This window comes from Pristiophorus japonicus, chromosome 16, assembly GCF_044704955.1.
Source record: "Pristiophorus japonicus isolate sPriJap1 chromosome 16, sPriJap1.hap1, whole genome shotgun sequence".
Taxonomy (NCBI): Eukaryota; Metazoa; Chordata; class Chondrichthyes; family Pristiophoridae; genus Pristiophorus; species Pristiophorus japonicus.
Genome location: NC_091992.1, coordinates 13,479,106 through 13,502,162, shown reverse-complemented (window position 1 = coordinate 13,502,162; position 23,057 = coordinate 13,479,106). Strand labels below are relative to the sequence as shown.

At 43.3% G+C, this 23,057-nt stretch overlaps 1 protein-coding gene across 1 annotated transcript; it reads right to left on the bottom strand.

Moving 5' to 3' along the window:
* Window positions 1-253: 253 nt before the first annotated feature.
* LOC139226915 (putative nuclease HARBI1) lies at window positions 254-19,269 on the bottom strand. The gene is made up of 3 exons (XM_070858007.1): window positions 19,178-19,269; window positions 19,038-19,072; window positions 254-1,182 (listed from the first exon to the last, which is right to left on the bottom strand). The coding sequence occupies exons 1-3, from the start codon at window positions 19,267-19,269 to the stop codon at window positions 254-256; spliced, it is 1,056 nt and encodes a 351-aa protein (XP_070714108.1).
* Window positions 19,270-23,057: the final 3,788 nt, after the last annotated feature.

Below are 23,057 nucleotides of genomic sequence, written 5' to 3'. Positions count from 1 at the left end.
AATTTCTTCACTCGGTGGGTGTGAATCATTGGAATTCTCTACCCCAGACGGCTTTGGATGCTCAGTCGTTTATATTCAAGACAGAGATTGATTGATAGATTTTTGAATATTAAGGGAATCAAGAGCTTTGGGGATAGTGCGGGAAGGTAGAGTTGAGGTAGAAGATCCCAAAATGTTCCACCACTGGGGTTTTCCTCACCTCATGTCTGGTTCTGTTGTAGACTGATTGATACAGATTGATTGCTGTGATTGGTCAACAACTCCCATTATCGTTGTATCGTGCGACTAGAAGGCGAACTAGATGGACCTTGGTCTTTTCACGTCTAGCAATTCCTTTGTTCCTAAGCCAGGAATGTGGACAGTGTCGGCCATGGCAGCAATGTGCTGGTGGGATCTGGACTGCTGCTTCATCCTGCTCCTCCCCCTCCTCGTCTTCCAGCTGATGCTCCTCCTCCTGCTCCTTCTCCTTGGAAGAGACTGTGCGCTCAGAGCCTTGCTCCTCATGCAGTGCTAATTCTCGCTGCTGTGCTGTGTTGTGCAGGACGCAGCAGACCAGGTTGATTAAAGAGACCATAGTTGCTGCGTACTGAAGGGCTCCTCCAGATCTGTCAAGGCCTCTGCAGTGCATTTTCAGCATGCCTATTGTCTGCTCTATGACACAGCTGGTAGACATGTAGCTTTCATTATATCTCTCCTCTGCCTTTGTACTTGGCCACCTCAAGGGTATCATGAACCACGTCTCCAGTGGATAGGCCTTGTCTCCAAGCAGCCAGCTGGAAAGTCTGTTTGGAGAAGCAAAGAGTTGAAGGAGGCTGGACTGGGGTAAGATGAAAGAGGCATGGCAGCTGCCGGGGAATTTGGCGCACACGTGCATGATGATCTTCCTATGGTTGCAGATGAGCTGCATATTGAGGGAGTGGAAGCCCTTGTGCTTGACAAAGATGCCTGGGTGATGAAGGGATCCCTCATGGCCACGTGTGCAGTTGATGACACCTTGCACCTGTGGGAAGCCAGCCGGAGTGGCAAAGCCCAGCGCCCGCTCAGTAACACTGGCTTCATCAGTGGCAAAGTTGATATAATTGGCCGACTTGTCAAAGAAGGCATCGGTGACTTGTGTGATGCATCTGTGGGCGGCCGACTGCGAGATGCCGCAAATGTCTGTGGCAGATCCCAGGAAGGAGTCTGAGGCGAAGAATTTGAGGGTGCTGGTAACTTTGAGAGCCACTAGTAAGGCTTGTCCACCCGCTCCTGGGGGCTGCAGGTCTTGCTCCAGCAATGTGCAAATGTCTGCGACGACCTAGCATGATGGCCTGAGCCTCCTTTGGCAGTGCTGCTCAGTCATGTTGAGGAAACTCACTCTCTACCTGTATACCCTGTGTTGGGGTTATAACCTCTGGCACACTGCAGCCTTGCGCTGATGCCCTCTGTCCTGTGCAGCATCAGGTGGTTGAGGTGTTGTTGGTGCTGCTGGTGTGTTTGGTGTTGGAGCTCATCGTGGTCTGATTCTGAAGACCAAGGTGAGACAGTATAAATGTCACCCATGCTAATGGAATAGATGGCAGGTCAAGTTCAGATGTCAGAAGCAATCTGTCAATGGTGAGAGAGGTTCTACCAATGACGTGACACTGGATGGAGTCTTTGCTGAAAACATTTGCAAGCTGTAAGGTGGGAGTTTTTATTGTACTTTTCATACTGTCAATTCATCAGCTGGCCACTCAACTACCACTTCAGGTTGACAGACGTGGTTCCCAAGCTGCGTGAATCCCCTGGTCATGCAAGGAAATTTGAAAGATAGATTTTTTAAAAGTGCATAAGGGTTTGACAAGTACCTGATAATTATTTTAATTAAGTCGCCCGCCTCTGCCGTTCGCTTTTCAATTCTAACTTTCTAGAAATTAACCCCAGTGCTTTATTTGCTTATGGCCTTAATAACCTGGACAATGTGGACCACTTCCCATATCTCGGGAGCCTCCTATCAACAAGAGCAGACATTGACGACGAGATTCAACACCGCCTCCAGTGCGCCAGTGCAGCCTTTGGCTGTCTGAGGAAAAGAGTGTTCGAAGACCAAGCCCTCAAATCTTCCACCAAGCTCATGGTCTACAGGACTGTAGTAATACCCCTGCCCTCCTGTATGGTTCCGAGACATGGACCATGTACAGTAGACACCTCAAGTCGCTGGAGAAATACCACCAACGATGTCTCCGCAAGATCCTACAAATCCCCTGGGAGGACAGACGCACCAACATTAGCGTCCTCGACCAGGCCAACATCCCCAGCATTGAAGCACTAACCACACTTGATCAGCTCCGCTGGGCAGGCCACATTGCCTGCATGCCCAACACGAAACTCCCAAAGCAAGCGCTCTACTCGGAACTCCTTCACGGTAAACGAGCCAAAGGTGGGCAGAGGAAACGTTACAAGGACACCCTCAAAGCCTCCCTGATAAAGTACAACATCCCCACCGACACCTGGGCGACCCTGGCCAAAGACGGCCCTAAGTGGAGGAAGTGTATCCGGGAGGGCGCTGAGCACCTCGGGTCTCATCACCGAGAGCATGCAGAAATCAAGCGCAAACCAGTCCCACCCACCCTTACCCTCAAAGACTATCTGTCCCACCTGTGACAGGGACTGTGGCTCTCGTATTGGACTGTTCAGCCACCTAAGGACTCATTTTAAGAGTGGAAGCAAGTCTTCCTCGATTCCGAGGGACTGCCGATGATGATGATGATGAGTAACCTCATGCCATTTTGATCAGGCAGCTGATACATTCCTCTATTTGTTGATTTAACTGCTCATTGGAACAGTGAATTAATAATACTTGTCTTTGTTTTGCTCTTACCATTGACAGAGAGATTGTAGAAAAAAAATGGAGCAGACTAAAGATCAGTGGACATTAAATAGATAACCGAACCGCTTTGAAGCTCAGAACAGACTGCTGCGCCCACCAGCTTAGTACTGCACTTGTTTCTACTGGGTTTTTTTAATGATGCTGTTGTACATTATTTTGGAGCAATGACATATTTAATAGAGCAATTGCAGACTGTAAATGAGCCCCAGCATTTCGTCCTTTTTTGCTCAGGTGAGGATTCCCCTCCACCATAGTTGACAGGGCCTTTGACTGTGCCGCTCCCATTTCTCGCACTTCTGCTCTCACCCTTTCCCCTCCCACCCAGATCCACAATAGGGTTGCCCTTGTACTCCTCTTCCACCCACCAGCCTCCATATTCAATGGATCATGTTCCCACACCTCCGGTGTGATGCCACCGCCAAACGTACCTTCCCCTCCCCTTTCCGCATCCCAAAGGATCTTTCCCACGCAAGCACAGGAGGTGCAACACCTACCCTATTACCTCCTCCCTTCTCAACGTCCAGAGCCCCAAACACTTGCTCGAGATGAAACAGCAATTTACATGTACTTTCAATTTAATATATTGTATTCGCTGCTCACAATGCAGTCTCCTCTACATTGGGGAGACCAAACGTAGATTGGGTGACCACTTTGTGGAACACCTCCATTCAATCCGCAAGCGTGGCCCCGAGCTTCCGGTCACTTGTCATTTTAATTCTCCGCCCCACTCCCACTCCCACTCTGACCTCTTTTTCTTTAGCCTCTTACACTGTTCTAATGAAGCTCAACGCAAGCTCGAGGAACAGCACTTCATCTTTCGATTAGGCACCTTACAGCCTTTCAAACTCAATGTCGGGTTCAGTATTTCACACCATAACCACCCATTTTTTCAGACAGCAGCTACTGGTAATGATTCTGCTGTTGTCATTTACAACTCTTCTAGACCCATCTTTGGATTCTTTTCTTGTCCCATTACCAACCCTTTTGCCTTGCACCATCATCCCTTTTGTCATTTACTCACTCCTGCCTTCCACCCTATCACAGACTTTCCCTTTTGTTCTTCCTTCCCCTCCCCGCTTTCCCTGCCTCTGTACTTGCTTAAAATCTGGTACCCCTCTAACTCTTTCTAGTTCTGAGGAAAGGTCATCGACCCAAAACATTAACTCTGTTTCCCTCTCCACAGATGCTGCCTGACCCGCTGAGCATTTCCAGCATTTTTGTTTTTATTTCCGATTTCCAGCATCCGCAGTATTTTCCTTTGTCTAGCTTCATTTAAGAAGCACCTCCAGTGCCTCATCTGTAAACCTGAGGTCAACAGAATTTATATAGTGCCTTTAACATAAAGAAACGTCCCAAGGTGCTTCACAGGAGTATTATGAGATTTAAAAAAATTGATATCAAGCCGCATAAGGAGAAATTAGTGCAGGTGACCGAGGTATGTTTCAAGGAGCGCCTTGAATGAGGAAAGAGAGGTAGAGAGGCGGAGAGGTTTAGGCAGGGAGTTCCGGAGCTTGGGGCCTAGGCAACAGAAGGCACAGCCACCGATGGTTGAGCGATCATAATCTGGAATGCTCAAGAGGGCAGAATTAGAGGAGCGCAGACATCTCGGGGGGGGGGGGGGGGCGCGGGGGGTGGAGTGGGTGGATGGATGATTAGGTTGGAGGAGGTTACAGAGATAGGGAGGAGCGAGGCTATGGAGGGATCCATCAGACATCTGCTTCCAAAGTTGCTGCAAACAGTCTTTAATTCCTGCAACATTGTGCACTGTTCATCCCTACAAAGACAGACTCCTAAAGACTGGTGTTCCTGCAAGTAACACTCCACCATTTTTTCCACTCAGATTTTCATTCAAGCAGAAGGTATCTGTACTTTAATGCACAGGATTGCTCAATACAGTTGAGTGATACCACAATAGTGCATGTTTGCATTTTATACAATAAATGCTATTTACAGTGCATATTTTCCATCAAGAACTTGTGTGTTCCATTTCAGCCCCATTTGTTATGTGTATTGCAGTGTAGTCTGGTAAACTACATGAACAATTTTCAGTTAGTTAGTTACCAGCTTACACATTTGTTATATGATGAGTATTTTGTCATAATTATATTTAAGAGGATTACAGAAATTAGAATTTCTACCAAACTGCTCAGAGGATCCTACAACATAAAAAAAAAACTCAAAGTAATATAAATGTCATCACAAATTGTGTTACCTGTCTTAGCTACATAGTTCTCCAATAAGAGTAGAAACAAGGGAGATACATGATAACGGTTTCACCATTTTTAATAAGGGAAGGTGTATCTGAAGTGCCTGTGACTGTGCATTCTACCCAACATTAAAATTATAATTTTAAATTTAGGTTTAGAAGGCCTATCTGTAATCTATTATCTTTAATAGATGACAAATCTTACATCTGGATACACTTCCTGTCTGCACAATTTGACTCCCCTTTGTTTAACCATTATAAAATCCTACATCCACACTTTTCTTGAGTTTTGCCTCTGTAATAAACTCATCGCAATCTGGCCACTGAATTCCCACAAATCACTCAATGTTTTCTGAAATTTCTTTTCACTGTCATTTTTTTCCTCAGTAACTGAAATTTCTCATGTCCAAAATAAGGGCTTAAACAAAATCATTTAAAAAAAATTACAATATTTCAAAATAACATGATTATGTTTTCCCACTAAAAATGAGCAGAAACCCCAGGAAAATGGGGTAAATGGCAGTTTACGGTATTTCTCTGAGGTTTCTGCCAAAGCTGCGATGGGAGGTCGAGAAAACTTCCACGGAAAACCTAGCAGCTGATACTTACATCCAATTAGTATATTTTGCATGAGGAACACCTTGTTCTGTATTCTCAGCTTTTAAAATGGTACAGCATTAAAATGAAATACACAAACGGTTATAAATATATGTAAAATCTATTGGTACAGTTTTTGCAGAATAATGGTCAGAGTTGCAACATTGAATCCCCAATCTGCCACAGAGAATACCATTTAATAAATTGGAATTGAACATATTCAGTCACAGTCATCATCATCATAGGCAGTCCCTCGGAATCGAGGAAGACTTGCTTCCACATCAAAAGTGAGTTCTCAGGTGATTGTACAGTCCAATACGGGAAATACAGTCTCTGTCACAGGTGGGACAGACAAGTTGGAGGAAAGGGTGGGTGGGGAGTCTGGTTTGCCGCACGTTCCTTCCGCTGCCTGCGCTTGTTTTCTACATGCTCTCGGCGACGAGACTCGAGGTGTCACAGTAATTCAGTGATCTTGATGTTATCCCTTACACGGCGCATAAAAGGAGCAGCGGCAGTGAGCAGCAGCCGGGTGGAAGCAGGAATGCCCAACGCCAGTGATTTAAAATCAGATAGTGGCAGTGAGCAGCAGCTGATACCAGACAAACACAGGGAAAAATTCAAAAAGGGACGTCATAGCCAGCGCAGATTGAGGAGCGGCGAGCTCGAGGAATCAGCGCTAAGTGTTTAATTTACCATTTACCTTAAGTATTAAGAGCATAATATCCTTTAGGTAAACAAATAGACCTAAGAGCCTAAATAGATCTAAAGGGACCAAAATAGATGAGAGAAAACAAACATTAAAGCAATCCAATTTGCATTAAGTATCTGCTATACATGACCAATCAGAGTAACTAATTGCTAATTAATTTGAAATCTAACTAATCCATCAGCTAATTAATAGTAGACCTCAAATGATTCTATTCTATATATAAATAATTGTTACACAATAAATAAATATTAGCGATGACAGCACAAGCTATGTGTGATGACTGCAATATGTGGGAGTAGTGGAGATTGTCCAGGATTGCCACATCAGCAGAAGGTGTCTTGGCCATGAGTCACTCTGGCTCAGAGTCAGATTGAACTGGAGTGTGAGTTAGAGACATTCTGACACATAAAGGAGGGGAAGAAATATTTGGATGGTTTTCCCTAGAGTACAGTCACACCTCAGAGGAAAACACAGATGCAAGAAGGAGAGAGTCAACAGGGTAGGGGAATCCCAGGGGAGGCAGAGAAGGAGGTTCTGCAGACACTGGTCCTATCCTTGCTCCCTGTGAAAATAAATGAGGGGGGTGCGTTGGGAGCAGAATAGAAAGGTTATAGTCACGGGGGATTCAATAATTAGGGGGATAGATAGAGTCCTCTGCAATCACAACTGAGAGTCCAAGAGGATGTGTTGCCTACCTGGTGCAAAGTTAAAGGATATCTCAGAACAACTGGAGAGAAACTTGAAAAGGATAAATAGGGCTGTAGATAAGACTTTAAACTAGTAGGACAGGGGGAGGGATCTGGTGAGAATAGCATAAGTCGGAAGATAATAGAAGTAGGAGATGAGAATAAAGGTTAGACCGAGGTAAGGAATAGGGCTAACATAAATGGTCAGGGAACAGATACAGTTATAGAACATCAGTAAAAAATAACTTAAAATTAAAGCGAAGGGAACAATGAATAAAAACAAATTAAATTGCCTGTACAGCAATGTGCACAGCATTCAAAACAAAATGGGAGAATTGGAGGCAATAAGTTGAAGTGAGAGCGAGGGAATAACTGAAACATGGCGACATAAAGAACAAAACAGGCAGATAAATATTGCAGGATAAAACGTATTTAGAAAGAATAGGGAAGGAAGAAAGGTGGTGGGGAAGGGTATATTCCTCTACTAATTAGAAACAACATAATGGCAGAAGAAAAAAGAGACATTGCTAACATTAAGATAGAAACAGAATCCATATGGATTGAGACAAAGGATAGGAAGGGATCGATCACATTAATCAGGGTATTCTACAGATCATCCAATAGTGGAAGGGAAGTTTAAAACATTTATTCATGGGATGTTGGTGTTGATGGCGAGGCTAGCATTTATTGCCCATCCCTAATTGCCTTCAAGGAGGTGGTAGTGAGTTGCCTTCTTCAATACAACTAAGTGACCTGGTGGGCCATTTCAGAGGACAGTTAAGAGTCAACCACATTGCTGTAGATCTGGAGTCACATATAGGCCAGACCGGCTAAGGATGGCAGATTTCCTTCCCTAAAGGGCGCTAGTGAACTAGATGGGTTTTTACTACAATCTGGTAGTTTCCTGGTCACCATTACTGATGCTAGCATTTTATTCCAGATTCTTTATTGTAATTGAATTTAAATTCCCCGGCTGCTGTTCTGAATCATTAGACCAAAGCCACTGGATTACTAGTCCAGTAACATAACCACTATGCTACCGTTCCCTGAAGTGGAGCAAGAAATATGTAGGCAAATCTATGAAATGAGTAAAAGACATTGAATAATAATCATGGCGGATTTCAATCACCACCAAATAAACTGGCAAAAAGAGGTAGGAAAAGGGAATGGAGTTTTTAAGAGTGTGTACAGAACTCTTATCTTACCCAGTACGTACGAAGGCCAACCAAAGTGAAATCATTGCTGGATCTAGCAATGAGAGATGAACCAGAGCAGATAAGAGAAGTAAGCATTGTGTAAACATCTAGGCAATAGTATCATAACATCATGTTTAAAATAATGATTGAAAAAGACATAACTAAGACAAAAACCAAAGTAGCAGATTGAAATAAAAGTTAATTTTGAGGAGATGAGAATGGAACAAGAGAAGGTTAATTGGAAAAAAATTGACAAAGAGATAGAACAGTAGTGGAAAATATTTAAAATGGTGATCAACAGAGTTCAGGAGAAATATATTCCTCTTAAAAAAACAAGAACTAACTAATGAAACACCATGGATGAATGATGGACACAAGCGTAAAATTAAAACTAAGAAAAAGGCATAATCTAAGTACATAAACAATAAAGGAGAGGATGACAAAAGAGAATGCAAAGAGGTTGGGAAAGCCATCAAAAACCAATTGGGAAAATAAAGAAGAACTACGAAATTACATTATCAAGGAATAGAAAAAGAAATACTAAAGTATTCTACAGACACATAAAAAAATCAGGATAGGAATAGGGGCAATAAGAGATGCGCAAGATAAACTCATTGGTAATGACAGTGAAATAGAAATATTGAATAATTACTTAGCTTCCATATTTACCAGGGAGACAAACAAGGTGGTCATGACATTACAAGAGAACAAAAATGTTGTAAAGATATTTAATATAGAAAGGTGGGAGATAATTGAAATCAAACTTAGAAGATAAAACCCCTGGTCTGGATGGATTGCATCAACACATATTAAAATAAGTTAGGGATGAGATAGCAGAGGCACTATAACACATATATAAAAATTCATTAGAAAAGGGAATAGTGCCAAATGACTGGTGCACAGCTAATGTGATTCCTATGTTACAGAATCTTTACTCAAAGATGTAATTGAGAAACATCTAGAAACCAAAAATATAATAGAGTAGTCAGTGTGGATTTCAAAAGAGAAGATCATGCTTGACCGATCTTTTGAATTCTTTGAAGAAGTAACAGAAAGAATAGGCAAGGGTAATGCAATAGATGTATTATATTTGGATTTTCAAATATCCAAGGATTTGGATAAGGTACTGCATAGTAGGCACATGACTAAGGTTAGAACACGAGTCCATGATCGGCAGCAGAATGGATAGTAAGCTGGCTACAAAACAGAAAACAGAGTAAGGGTTAACGGTTTCTGTTAAAGGTGGCTGGCTAAAGGTGGGAAGTGCTGTTCCACAGGGATCGGTACTGAAGCCACTGTTCACAATTTACATCAACGATTAGAAATCATAAGTACTATTTCAAAATTTGCCGATGAGACCAAATCAGGAGGTGTAGTTAATACAAAGGAAGAATGCGACAAAATCCAAGAAGATCTTAATAAGCTTACAGAATGGACACGTAATTGGTAAATTAATTTCAATATAGATGAGTGTGAGGTAGCACATTTTGGTAGGAAGAATAAAGAGGCCACCTACGGCTTGGATAATAAGAGGTTAATGGGGTAAAGGAGCAAAGGGGTATATGTTCACAAATCACTACAAGTAGCGATGCAGGTTATTCATCATCATCATAGGCAGTCCCTCGGAATCGAGAAAGACTTGCCTCCACTCTTAAAATGTGTCCTTAGGTGGCTGGACAGTCCAATACGAGAACCACTGTCTCTGTCACAGGTGGGACAGATAGTTGTTGAGGGAAGGGGTGGGTGGGACTGGTTTGCCGCACGCTCCCTCCGCTGCTCGTGCCTGACTTCCGCATGCTCTCGGCGACGAGACTCGAGGTGCTCAGCGCCCGCGCCCCCCCCCCCCCCCAGATGTGCCTCCTCCACCCAGGGCGGTCTTTGGCCAGGGTCTCCCAGGTGTCAGTGGGGATGTTGCACTTTATCAGGGAGGCTTTGAGGATGTCCTTGTAATGTTTCTGCTGCCCACCTTTGGCTCGTTTGCAGTGAAGGAGTTCCGAGTAGAGCGCTTGCTTTGGGAGTCTTGTGTCTGGCATGCGAATGATATGGCCTGCCCAGCGGAGCTGATCAAGTATGGTCAGTGCTTCAATGCTGGGGATGTTGGCCTGGTTGAGGAGGCTAATGAAGGTGCGTCTGTCCTCCCAGGGGATTTGTAGGATCTTGCGGAGACATCATTGGTGGTATTTCTCCAGTGACTTGAGATGTATACTGTACATGGTCCATGTTTCTGAACCATACAGGAGGGTGGGTATTACTACAGCCCTGTAGACCATGAGCTTGGTGGCAGTTTTGAGGGCTTGGTCTTCAAACATTCTTTTCCTCAGGTGGCCGAAGGCTGCACTAGTGCACTGGAGGCGGTGTTGGATCTCGTCGTCGATGCCTGCTCTTGTTGATAGGAGACTCCCGAGATATGGGAAGTGGTCCACGGTGTCCAGGTTATTAAGGCCATAAGCAAAGCAAACAAAGCACTGGGGTTCATTTCTAGAAAGTTAGAATTGAAAAGCAGAGAAGTTATGTTAAACTTGTATCTAACACTGGAGTACTGTGCACAGTTCTGCTCTCCATATTATAAAAAGGATATAGAGGAGAAGGAGAAAAAAAGATTCACCAGAACCAAGAGAATAAACTTATCAGGAAAGGCTGAACAGGCTGAGACACTTTTCTCTAAAAGAGAGAAGGCTGAGGGGTGACCTCATCAAGGTCCTTAAGAAAATGAAAGGGTTTGATAAGGTAGGCATAGAGAAAATGTTTCCACTTGTGAAGAGTTCAAAACCAGAGGACATAAATATAAGATCATCAATAATAAATCCAATAGGGAATTCAGGAGAAACTTCTTTACCGATAGAGTGGGGTAATTGAGGCAGATAGCATGAATGAGAAGAAGAAGTTAGTTTGGGCATCGGAGATATCCCAGAGCAATGAAGGATAGCAACAGCCATAATCGCTAGTGGAAAATCATGAAGTGGCGTATAGCAATCAAGTGAATGTTTGTCTGTGTTTCTTTGATGACAAAGCATATCTGTTGGCTGGAACTATGTGAAGAGAAACATACTTGAAAAAGAAGATAATATTGATGTCTGGGTAATGTTGACGTCCCACTCCAGGGACTTGAGCACATAAATCTAGGCTGACACTCTAGTGCAGTGCTGAGGGAGTGCTGCACTATCGGAAAACTGACAAAATAAGCGCATCTAGTAAATCAATAGCAGCAGTGAGAAAAAAAAGAGCTAGATTTCTTCATCTACATTCGACGTCAACCATATTACAATACTTCCTTCAAGGAACTGCATTCCAAAAGGTTCCTTATTAATTATCTCCAATGATCATACCATCTTTTCTGAACGTATACTGAACATTCCAAATACTGTGACTAACATTCTGCTTTGTGACAAATAAGAAAAATATTTGCTGACATTTATGTAATTGGAAAACTCAAGTTGCGTAATGACGCATCAAAGAGTTCTAAACCCATTGTTGCATATCCCGCTAGCTCACTTATTTAAAACAAGAGAAATTTGAATCCCTTGTAAAGAGATTTGTTTCTAATTATTTTGTACCCACATTTGTTCACTAATGCAATGGAGCTGCTGCGCAAGAGACACATGTTTTGGTGTCAAATTATGTTTGATAACACTCCTGTGTTACTACATTAAAGGCCCTATATTGCTGTTTATCATGGAAGTGGTTCTGAAATGGTGCAATTCCAATCAAAATGTCCACGAACCCTACAGGAACTCTATGGTATTCAGGACATTACAGGAGGAAGAGGTCAAGTTTTTATTCTGAACTATGGTCTAAAAATTAAGATGAAAGTTTTTGATTCATTGAGGGAAGGGCAGGAATGACATTCGGGATCTTTTTCACAGTCACTTTTTCACTTATTTCCTACATTACAACAGTGACTACACTCCAAAAGTCCTCCATTGGCTGTAAAGCGTTTTGAGACGTCCAGTGGTCATGAAAGGCGCTATATAAATGCAAGTCTTTTTTTTAGTCACGCACTTGGTGTTGTGTGACTAATATGTTGTTCGGTGGCACAGATAATTCCAAATTTCATTTAATGTGCTTTCTAAGTATATGGATCTTATTCACTGTAAATACTAGAGACTAGCTTGAGTGTACCTACTATCCTACCACTGTCACATGTCCGAGAGTTGAAACATCTTCTGGTAGGAAAAAGAAATCGATTGGTTTCGTGCCAGCTACTGAATAAAACCAATTTTATTCTGTACCAGAAACAGCCATAAATTTAGGGGTGGCAAATGTCAATGTTGGTTCTCGAATGTGCACCCCTGCTACCATTACCCAGCTTTTACTTTCTGCTCTCTTAGTCACTTTAGTTACGTATTAGATTTCTTGTTTCTCAGGATAAGCATTCTCTGCATGCAAGTGGATGGTTGGGCTCCGGAAAATCAGGAGTCCCTGCGTTCACAGTGTCCCTGCTTGTGACATGTATCACGTGAAATCACACAACCTCTGGGATGGTTTGCTCTAGCATTGAATTTGCAAGCACTCCATTATATGTGGAGAAGGTATGCAAATGAGGACATTACTGTGCAGTCCTTGATTTTCTGCCTTTTGTGTAATCTATCCGCCCACTGTTAAGTCTGCCCATTTATTTTAAAGTGGGCATTAAAGGCCCATAAGGTTGTTACCAGTCAGGAAGGAAGCTTTTAAGATTTAAAAAAAAATCTTTGCAAAATATGAGGACTGCTATATCGTAGATTTTCATACAAGAGGAAGCAGATAGACCAGACTGCCCATATCCAATACAATAGCAAGGCATTTCTATCTGTCAATGAGAGAACTGCCTCCACAGGCTCTGGACCAGCAGGGAACCAGTTGTAAAGCACACCATTTGGCTGCAATCAGGCCTCCAGCCAACCTCCAGCATAATGATAACACGACTAGTGGCAGTCAAGGTGATCATTTTAATCACAGTAATCATTTTAGCATCAAAATGATTACTGTGATTTGTATGATGACGTGATTTATGACAAGAGTTAATATTTTGATGCTAAAATGATTACTGTGATTAAAATGATTGAGATGATTGGTGAAAAGAGTTAATACCACAATGCACAGTTAAAAGGGTTAATGGATCTGTGACTAACATGATTAATGGATTAATGCGATTTCTGATTTTATGTGATTTATGCAATTGTTCAGCGGCTGCAGACAAGCCGCAAAGGCTATTTTCTGAGAACAGAGGCAACGCACAAGTTGCCATACCCTGTCTCAGCGCAGCCCATTACCTCGGGCAAAAAGGGGCAGTATGTCGCCACCACACCTCACCCAGTGGAGCTGGGATTTAATAACTGTTCAGTGTACCTGCAATCTTTTGATATAACTCTTCAATGCATACAAATGTTTGTCTATGTGTACCTGCTTTCTACTGGAGATTATGTTTGTGTACTTTTATCACTCATGTAAGGACTGCAAATACCACATGCTTGCACTGGATCGCATGGGGGGGGGGAAGAGGGAAGTGGATGGTCATGGACTCACACACACAAATCAACCAGGACGAACAAACGAACAAGGCCGAGGTTACCGGCAATTTGCTTTTGGAACTGGGGGGCGGGGGGAGGGGGGGGGAGTGAGATGTTATGTATTGTCCATGTACATTAAATGTATAGTTACAATGGTGCGCCACAAGGGGCACTGTAGTGGGAGACCCGAAAGTACCTGCGAGACAGAGTATAAAAGGCTGCCCACCACACCTGAAGGGCACTCTGGAGTTACACAATAAAGGACCAAGGTCACAGCAGTTACTACAACACCAGACCGTATGGAGTCAGTGATTTGAGTGCTACCTACATCATAATTATGACCCTTGATGTTTATGGCTCCTTCCAGACTACCACAGGAGTGATCTGCAGGGGCTTCAAACAGACATTAGGCCCCTTTTTTGAGTATGCCAAGGAACTAATCCCTTGAGATGTTTTACTACGCAAAAGACGTAACCATAGTAGCAGTTCTTCTGCTAGGGTGCTCCTTTAATAGTACTTGCACAATCAGTGTGTCAGCTGTGGCACTCCAGGGACTTGAGCACAAATAAATCTAGGCTGACACTCCAGTGCAGTGCTGAGGGAGTGCTGCATTGTCAGAGGTGCCATCTTTTGGATGAGACGTTAAACCGAGGCCCCGTCTGCTCTCTCAAATGGACATAAAAGATCCCATGGCACCATTTCGAAGAAGAGCAGGGGGAGTTATCCCCGGAGTCCTGACCAATATTTATCCCTCAATCAACATAACAAAATACACCAGATTATCTGGTCATTATCCCATTGCTGTTTGTGGGAGCTTGCTGTGCGCAAATTGGCTGCTTGTTTCCCACATTACAACAGTGAGTACACTCCAAAAGTATTACTTCATTGGCTGTAAAGCGCTTTGAAACGTCCGTTGGTCATGAAAGCTGCTATATAAATCCAAGTCTTTCTTTGTTTCTGTTCCAGCTTTAAAAGGCCCTGTAATTAGCCACAGCTTCAATTGGAAATTCCGGTCAGGTACCTATGGAGCTGCAAACGTTGTGCCCAAAAGCCCGTGTGGTGGCTGGTGGGCAACGGCCACCACACGTAACAAAATCCACGCACAGGCACCTTCCAACCTTCAATATGTAGTTCGCGACCTGGAATATCAGGTCCTCATCGAAACACCTGTGAACTCATCCCTTTCTGTCTGGAAGCAAGTCATCCTCGATATGGGGGACCACCTAAGAAGAAGAAGAAGAAGAAGCCGAAATGCAGAAATTCAAGCAGGAATAGCTGTGGAAGTATCACACAGTTCTGGCTTTTCACCCACAGATGTCTAGAAGTTAGGGTTAGCAACTAAGTTTGATAGCATATTGGCCCAGAGTTTGCGGTCTGGATGACAGTGGACTGTCGGGGTTCGCCGTCACTCCGCCTTTCAAACTGACCGCAACTTGGGGATTTGATGCAGGTGCATGTGGTCAGTCATTGACAGCTTCGAAACAGGCTGCGCTGTGCCCTCCCCACAGAGCCGGCAATCTGTGTAATCAGCCAAATCAAGAAAACTGATGAAAACTTCGGCTCTTCTTCAGTAATTACGCTGTTAAATTCCCCACTAAAAGTTAGACCCAAAGGGATTAGGTGTAACTGGGGTATTAATCGCGTATTGACTGCCAAACAAAGGTTAAGCTCCTGGAAAACTAATTTTCATTTTGTGCAGTGTGAAATTTTTCCATCTTAATAAAAATAACAATTTTTGAGAAACCTTTCAGAAATTTTTATTTTTTATTTAAAAAAAAAGTTTGTGCACCTTTATTTCATGTTTGCCTTTTCCCCATGTGAGAGCCCCTATCTTTGTTTTGCTCTCTCTAGTATTTCTAAAAAGTTTGGATTTTAAGCGCTTACGCACTTCCTTGTTCGCTGTCTGTGAGAATTCTGCATTTTGATTGGCTGCTTAGACAGCTTGTTGACGTCACAGAGGGTCGCACAAGGGAATCCCCATTAACTTCCGTTGATTTGAATTGAAAGAAAGATAAAGCTTGCATTTCTATAGCACCTTTTATGATCACCGAACATCCTGAAGTGCTTTACAGCAAATGAAGTACTTTTTGGAATGTAGTCACTGTTGTAATGTAGGAAACGTGATAGCCAATTTGAGCACAGCAAGCTCCAATGAACAGCAATGTGATAATGACCAGATAATCTGTTTTTCTTTTGTGAGGTTGATTGAGGGATAAATATTGACCAGGACACCGGGATAACTCCCCTGCTCTTCTTCGAAATAGTGCCATGGGATCTTTTAAGTCCACCTGAGAGAGCAGACGGTGCCTCGGTTTAACATCTCATCCAAAAGATGGTACTTCTGACAGTGCAGCACTCTCTCAGCACTGCACTAGAGTGTCAGTCTAGATTTCTGTGCTCAAGTCTCAGGAGAGAGACTTGAACCCACAACTTGCTGACTCAGGCGAAGTTGCTACCAACTGAGCGACAGCTGACACAAGGTCAGAAGGTCAGGAAGACCCCAAAGTTTTCAACACATGGATTGCGAGATTCTTGTGCGAAGTGCACTTCGGGGCCAGCAGTGAAGCCTTCGCTTCGCAGCTGACTGCAGATTTGGGCCATTATGCAAAAGGTGAGGCTTTCCTCAGATGGAAGACGGAACAATACAAAGAAGAAAAAAAATAGCAGAATCAAATGTCCACTTCAAGTGAGAATGGCCAACTGATGCTGCCAGCAACTGAAACCTGGAAAACATGAGTGAGGCAACTGGTTGTCGATGAATAAAGTGGGGCATCTGAGGTTCGATATTTTTGCAGTTTTATTTGATTCACCTATGAAGTCAATGAGAAATTTCATGGAACCTTTGCTCAGGAGTTGAATAGTTGTGTATGGAATCTGTGATTCTGTCGAGCAGATTGTACACAGCTTGTGGAAGAGTAGGCTTGATGGGCCAAGAGAGTTTATTTCATTCTGTGCTTTCTTATGTTCTTTCGTTGTCAGACAGGAAGCAAAGAGTAGGAGTAAATGGGTACTTTTCAGAATGGCAGGCAGTGACTAGTGGGGTACCGCAAGGTTCTGTGCTGGGGCCCCAGCTGTTTACACTGTACATTAATGATTTAGATGAGGGGATTAAATGTAGTATCTCCAAATTTGCGGATGACACTAAGTTGGGTGGCAGTGTGAGCTGCGAGGAGGATGCTGTGAGGCTGTAGAGCGACTTGGATAGGTTAGGTGAGTGGGCAAATGCATGGCAGATGAAGTATAATGTGGATAAATGTGAGGTTATCCACTTTGGTGGTAAAAACAGAGAGACAGACTATTATCTGAATGGTGACAGATTAGGAAAAGGGGAGGTGCAAAGAGACCTGGGTGTCATGGTACATCAGTCATTGAAGGTTGGCATGCAGGTGCAGCAGGCGGTTAAGAAAGCAAATGGCATGTTGGCCTTCATAGCAAGGGGATTTGAGTACAGGGGCAGGGAGGTGTTGCTACAGTTGTACAGGGCATTGGTGAGGCCACACCTGGAGTATTGTGTACAGTTTTGGTCTCCTAACCTGAGGAAGGACATTCTTGCTATTGAGGGAGTGCAGCGAAGGTTCACCAGACTGATTCCCGGGATGGCGGGACTGACCTATCAAGAAAGACTGGATCAACTGGGCTTGTATTCATTGGAGTTCAGAAGAATGAGAGGGGACCTCATAGAAACATTTAAAATTCTGACGGGGTTAGACAGGTTAGATGCAGGAAGAATGTTCCCAATGTTGGGGAAGTCCAGAACCAGAGGTCACAGTCTAAGGATAAGGGGTAAGCCATTTAGGACCGAGATGCGGAGGAACTTCTTCACCCAGAGAGTGGTGAACCTGTGGAATTCTCTACCACAGAAAGTTGTTGAGGCCAATTCACTAAATATATTCAAAAAGAAGTTAGATGAGGTCCTTACTACTAGGGGGATCAAGGGGTATGGCGAGAAAGCAGGAATGGGGTACTGAAGTTGAATGTTCAGCCATGAACTCATTGAATGGCGGTGCAGGCTAGAAGGGCCGAATGGCCTACTCCTGCACCTATTTTCTATGTTTCTATGTTTCTATGTTCAAATTTTTATCATCAGGCTTTGGGTTCAGTGGGAGTATAATTCTTTTTTTGGGTGAAATTCCTCTTGAAGTCATGCATTAACAGTTTTGGCCACCTATTGAACCACCATTACTATATTTAAAAATACATTTGTTTGTGTTGCAGTTCGAAATGTTTCTGAGATGCAAGTCCAGGCACTATCGAAATGCCAGTCTGTCCTTTTTGCAAGTAGTGACAATATTGTCCTTGGCAGTATATTGTAAGAGAGGTATGAAGGAAGGGCTTGCTATTGGGGACAGCTCTTAATTATGGTGAGTCAACAGGTTCTTAATTGTAGGGTGTTTACTTGATTCCTGCCAGTACACTTTAGGAGTAGTTTCATTGGGAGATTTTTGGGAGGGGTGGGTTTGTCAAAGGAAGTCATATGTCAACCAAGATAACATGCCCATCAAAAGCCCAAAGTCATTATACCAGATTAGTCAGGGAGAGTAGAGAGAGAGAGAAAGAGGTGAGTACAAATGAAAGGGAGGGGAGTATATTTTGCAAGAAAAAATGAGGGGAGAGAAAGGGTAGAGGGAAAGCAAAGAAAGGGAGAAGGGAGTGCATCTTTATTTTCTGTTGTTTGAACTTTTCAACAGTCCAATTTCCAAAGAATGCAAAGAGATAGGTAGAGAAAAAGACCTGTGAGAAAAAAAAAACAAGGAAGAAAAGTATAGAAAAAGGAGACTGCTGAAATTTGTTGTATATGTTTGCCATGCTAATGGTTCTCACAATAGCAGGCTTCTTGTAAAAGTTATGTTTTCCTCTAAAAGACTTCACCCTCACTGACAGTTCTGATTGTAAAACTCACCATGATAATATAAGTCTCTTGCAACACTCAAAATGCTTGACCATTGAGTCTTGGGTTTCAGCATGTGTGGCAAATATTATGAGGAAGAGTATTATGACTACTAATACTCACATTAAACCAAAGGCTTTTCCTGTTCAAAAATGGTCTATCGACAAACTTTATTTGCTGTTAACAAGAAAAGTAAGTACAATACGGTTTGAAGCCATGGATATATATATCAATATATCATTAGCAACAGAAAATTTGCACAATGATATTCACAAGTAAATATGTATTACTATCCTATAAAAGAGATTAATTGCAACAACCGATACAGAAAAATTGTCTGCAACTACATCTGAAGGGAGAAACCTCACCAATATACCAAGCGGTTTCCAGAGTAACTATTCACATGTGTACCTACTTTCCCCTTGTAGAAGTACGTCTAGCCAGTAGATCCTGAAGAAAATACATTCCCGTGAGACTTAGTGAGACAGTGTATGTATGCTGCACTTTGTCCCCCAGTTTTGAATCAGTCCTGGCTGTAGGAAGTCCTGCCGTTACTTGGAGACCTGGGTTTTCGACTCCACCTGCTGCCTGATAGCCAGGAATGTGGTGGGAAGTTCTTCTACTGCCTCCTCAGTGTCCACCGCCATATCTGAGAATTTCTGCCGGAAGTCTGAGTGAGTAGACGTGGAATACCTCTGCCCCTATTTGAGCGGGTGCATTTAACATGGTACAGTATATATATGGTGCAGAAAAGATTTAAGAGAATGATTCCAGGGATGAAGGACCTGTGGATAGACTGGAAAAGCCACAGTTGTTCACCTTAGAGCAGAGAAGATTGAGAGGAGATTTAGTAGAGGTGTTCAGAGTAGATAGAGGGAGAAACTGTTCCCATTGGTGGAAGGGTCGAGAACCAAAAGACACAGATTTAAGGTAATTGGCAAGAGAACCAAAGGCGACATAAGAAAAAACCTTTTTACGCAGCGAGTGGTTAGGATCTGGAATGCTTTGGCGGAAAGGGCGGTGGAGGCAGACTCAATCGTGGCTTTCAAAAGGGAGTTAGATAAGTACCTGAAAGAAAATAAATTGCAGGGCTACAGGGAAAGGGTGGGGGAGTGGGACCAGCTGAAGTGGTCTTGCAGAGAGCCGACACGGGCTCGACGGGCCGAATGGCCTCCTTCCGTGCTGTAATCGTTTTATGATTCTGTTAATGATGGGAATGCATCATCTGACATATTGCCATTGAAATCCTGGTGTCCTACATTGATAAGGAACCTTAATCATGCCTTAGAGTGGGGTAGTTTCTCTAAGCATTACATCCTCCAGGTTATGGTTGGTGGGTAATGTGTCACGATGTGATTGAATATCGTGACCCATTCAATCCCAGTAAATTATGCCAAAAGAACAGTATCCCACATTCAAACCAGCCACTACATGCGGCTGCGCTAACCACACGCCACCTCACCCCACGCCTCTAAGATTATTATTCTCCTAATAAATATTCCCCAGTATAGATTACAAAAATCCAAACTCTAAAATTGTGATTTATATTTTTTATAGCTCATCTCGGGAAAGACTAATTTTCCTGTAGAACACTCTTTACTTTTGCACATTCATTCACTGTAATATCATCATCATAGGCAGTCCCTCGGAATCGAGGAAGACTTGCTTCCACTCCTGATGTGAGTTCTTTGGTGGCTGAACAGTCCAATACGAGAGCCACAGACTCTGTCACAGGTGGGACAGATAGTCGTTGAGGGAAGGGATGGGTGGGACTGGTTTGCCGCACGCTCTTTCCGCTGTCTGCACTTGATTTCTGCATGTTCTCGCCGTTGAGAGGTGCTCAGCGCCCTCTTGGATGCACTTCCTCCACTTAGGGCGGTCTTGGGATAGGGACTCCCAGGTGTCAGTGGGGATGTCGCACTTTATCAGGGAGGCTTTGAGGGTGTCCTTGTAGCGTTTCCACTGCCCACCTTTGGCTCGTTTGCCATGAAGGAGCTCCGAGTAAAGCACTTGCTTTGGGAGTCTTGTGTCTGGCATGCGAACTATGTGGCCTGCCCAGCGGAGCTGATCGAGTGTAGTCAGTGCTTCAATGCTGGGGATGTTAGCCTGGATGAGGACGCTGGTGTTGGTCCAGGGGATTTGTAGGATCTTACGGAGACATCGTTGGTGATATTTCTCCAGCAACTTGAGGTGTCTACTGTACATGGTCCATGTCTCTGAGCCATACAGGAGGGTAGGTATTACTGTAATATACACCCTGCCCATATCATCTTAGAACTACCCAAAACGCATCACATACAGTTATCACACTCTACTCCAGGTGGCATATGTGAAAAGATGTTTCTATCTTCAATTAGAAACTTTTAAAGTAAAGCCTGCCAGGAAGCTGTTGCAAGTTGGTTAATCCGTCTCTAATCTTTATTTGCTTCTGACTAATAATTCTCACAAGAAATCTCACCAGACATTAACAGAATATATTGTAATACCAGAGAGTAATATCCCCAGCAATAGAAAATTTGTAGCGTAAATATTTGCAATTTCATCTTACAAAGGTTACTACTTGTCCGCATCACAAATTTGTTCTATAAATATTCAATCCATCCAACAAAACAAAATAATCATTGATAACAAATGTACAAATATGTTAAACAGTCAGTCATTGAAGGAAAGGGAGGGTGGGACTGGTTTGCCGCAAGCTCCTCCCGCTGCCTGCGCTTGATTTCTGCATGCTCTCGGCGACGAGACTCGAGGTGCTCAGCGCCCTCCCGGATGCACTTCCTCCACTTAGGGTGGTCTTTGGCCAGGGACTCCCAGGTGTCGGTGGGGATGTTGCACTTTATCAGGGAGGCTTTGAGGATGTCCTTGAAACATTTCCTCTGCCCACCTGGGGCTCGCTTGCCATGTAGGAGTTCCGAGTAGAGCGCTTGCTCTGGGAGTCTTCTGTCAGGCCTGCAAACAATGTGGCCCGCCTAACAGAGCCAGTCGAATGTGGTCAGTGCTTCGATGCTGGGAATGTATTGAAATCTGACTGAATGACCATTTTGTGAGAATGTAAATTGTCCCTGTAATCCTATTTCAAACATCAGAGGCAATGCCACTAACGCAGAACTAGACAGGTTGGGAAAGGAGACAATGACTGGAACTGAATGATTAGCGGATATTTCAGTCTTTTAAACAAACAAAAGCAAAATACTGCAGATGCTGGAATCTGAAATAAAAACAGAAAATGCTGGAAATCTCAGCGGGTCAGGCAGCATCTGTGGAGAGAAAAATGGAGTTAACGTTTCAGTTCTGACAAAAGGTCTAGTATTTAAAAATAGTTATTGCAAAATTCAGATTTTTTAAATTTTCTGTAATGAGCTGATCCAGAAACACGCAGAAATCTTTTGTAACTCCTCAGAATTTGCTAATCCAGGTTGAAAATTGCAGCATCATTTTGTTATGATGCTAAAAATACACCAGCTTCACACACATTTACCTTAAGGAAGTGGCCAGAATTTTCTGTTGTTGGTGCAGATAATTGAGAAATATTGTAAGATCATTTACTCCAGGAAACGATATCCACCTCTCAGATAAAAGGAATGTCATTTAAAGCCACTGAGTCACATTGAAGTGATGCATAAAAACAAGAATTTCTGACTGTGAGGAATTAGACACTAACTAATATAACATACAGACAGAGGGAAAAACAGGTTTCTTTTCTGAAATTTTCCATTGGATGCAGAAAAGACTGATGGCAACAGCTTTCTGTCTACAGTTTGGCAATAATCGTCACTACCTTGAAAATTCTCACTCGAGGCCTGCAAATTATGAGTGAAAAGGGAATATTGAACGACCAAAGTATGGGGTAATGTTCTAAAGCTGGGTTGGGTGTGGGCATAAGGCATGTGCTACACTATGTAAGAAGCGTTTGATCCTGATGCTAGGTGTAGACATGTGAGCTCAGATTTGGAAAATTTACCTTTAGAATATTGTCCAGGTTAAAATTTGAGATGGCAAACATTGGAATGCTGCCGATGACTCTGGGCAGCCTACCTTCAAAACCATGTTGATCTATTCAAGAGGATTCAAAGATCAACGTGCTGGGATAGAAGTGGTAAAACTCCAAACTGCTCCTCTAACTGTCCCATGCACATGCGGCGGAGCCTGGTCTCCAGTCACCTTGGATCCCCTTGCCACTGGACCAAGACCTTGCTGCGTCAAGCCCGTGTGGTGGCTGGTGTGCAACGGCCACCCCACGTTAAGGAATTCATGCACAGGCATCTTCTACCATTTAAAATGAGTTCATCAGTCGCCTGAGTACTCATTTTTAGTGTGGAAGCAAGTCATCCTCAGCCCCAAGGGACTGTCTATGATGATGATGCCAGAAGAGGCGAGGGCCCAGGGGCAGCACGGGCCAGCCCACACTGCGATATGTGTGTGCACTAGGCCCGTG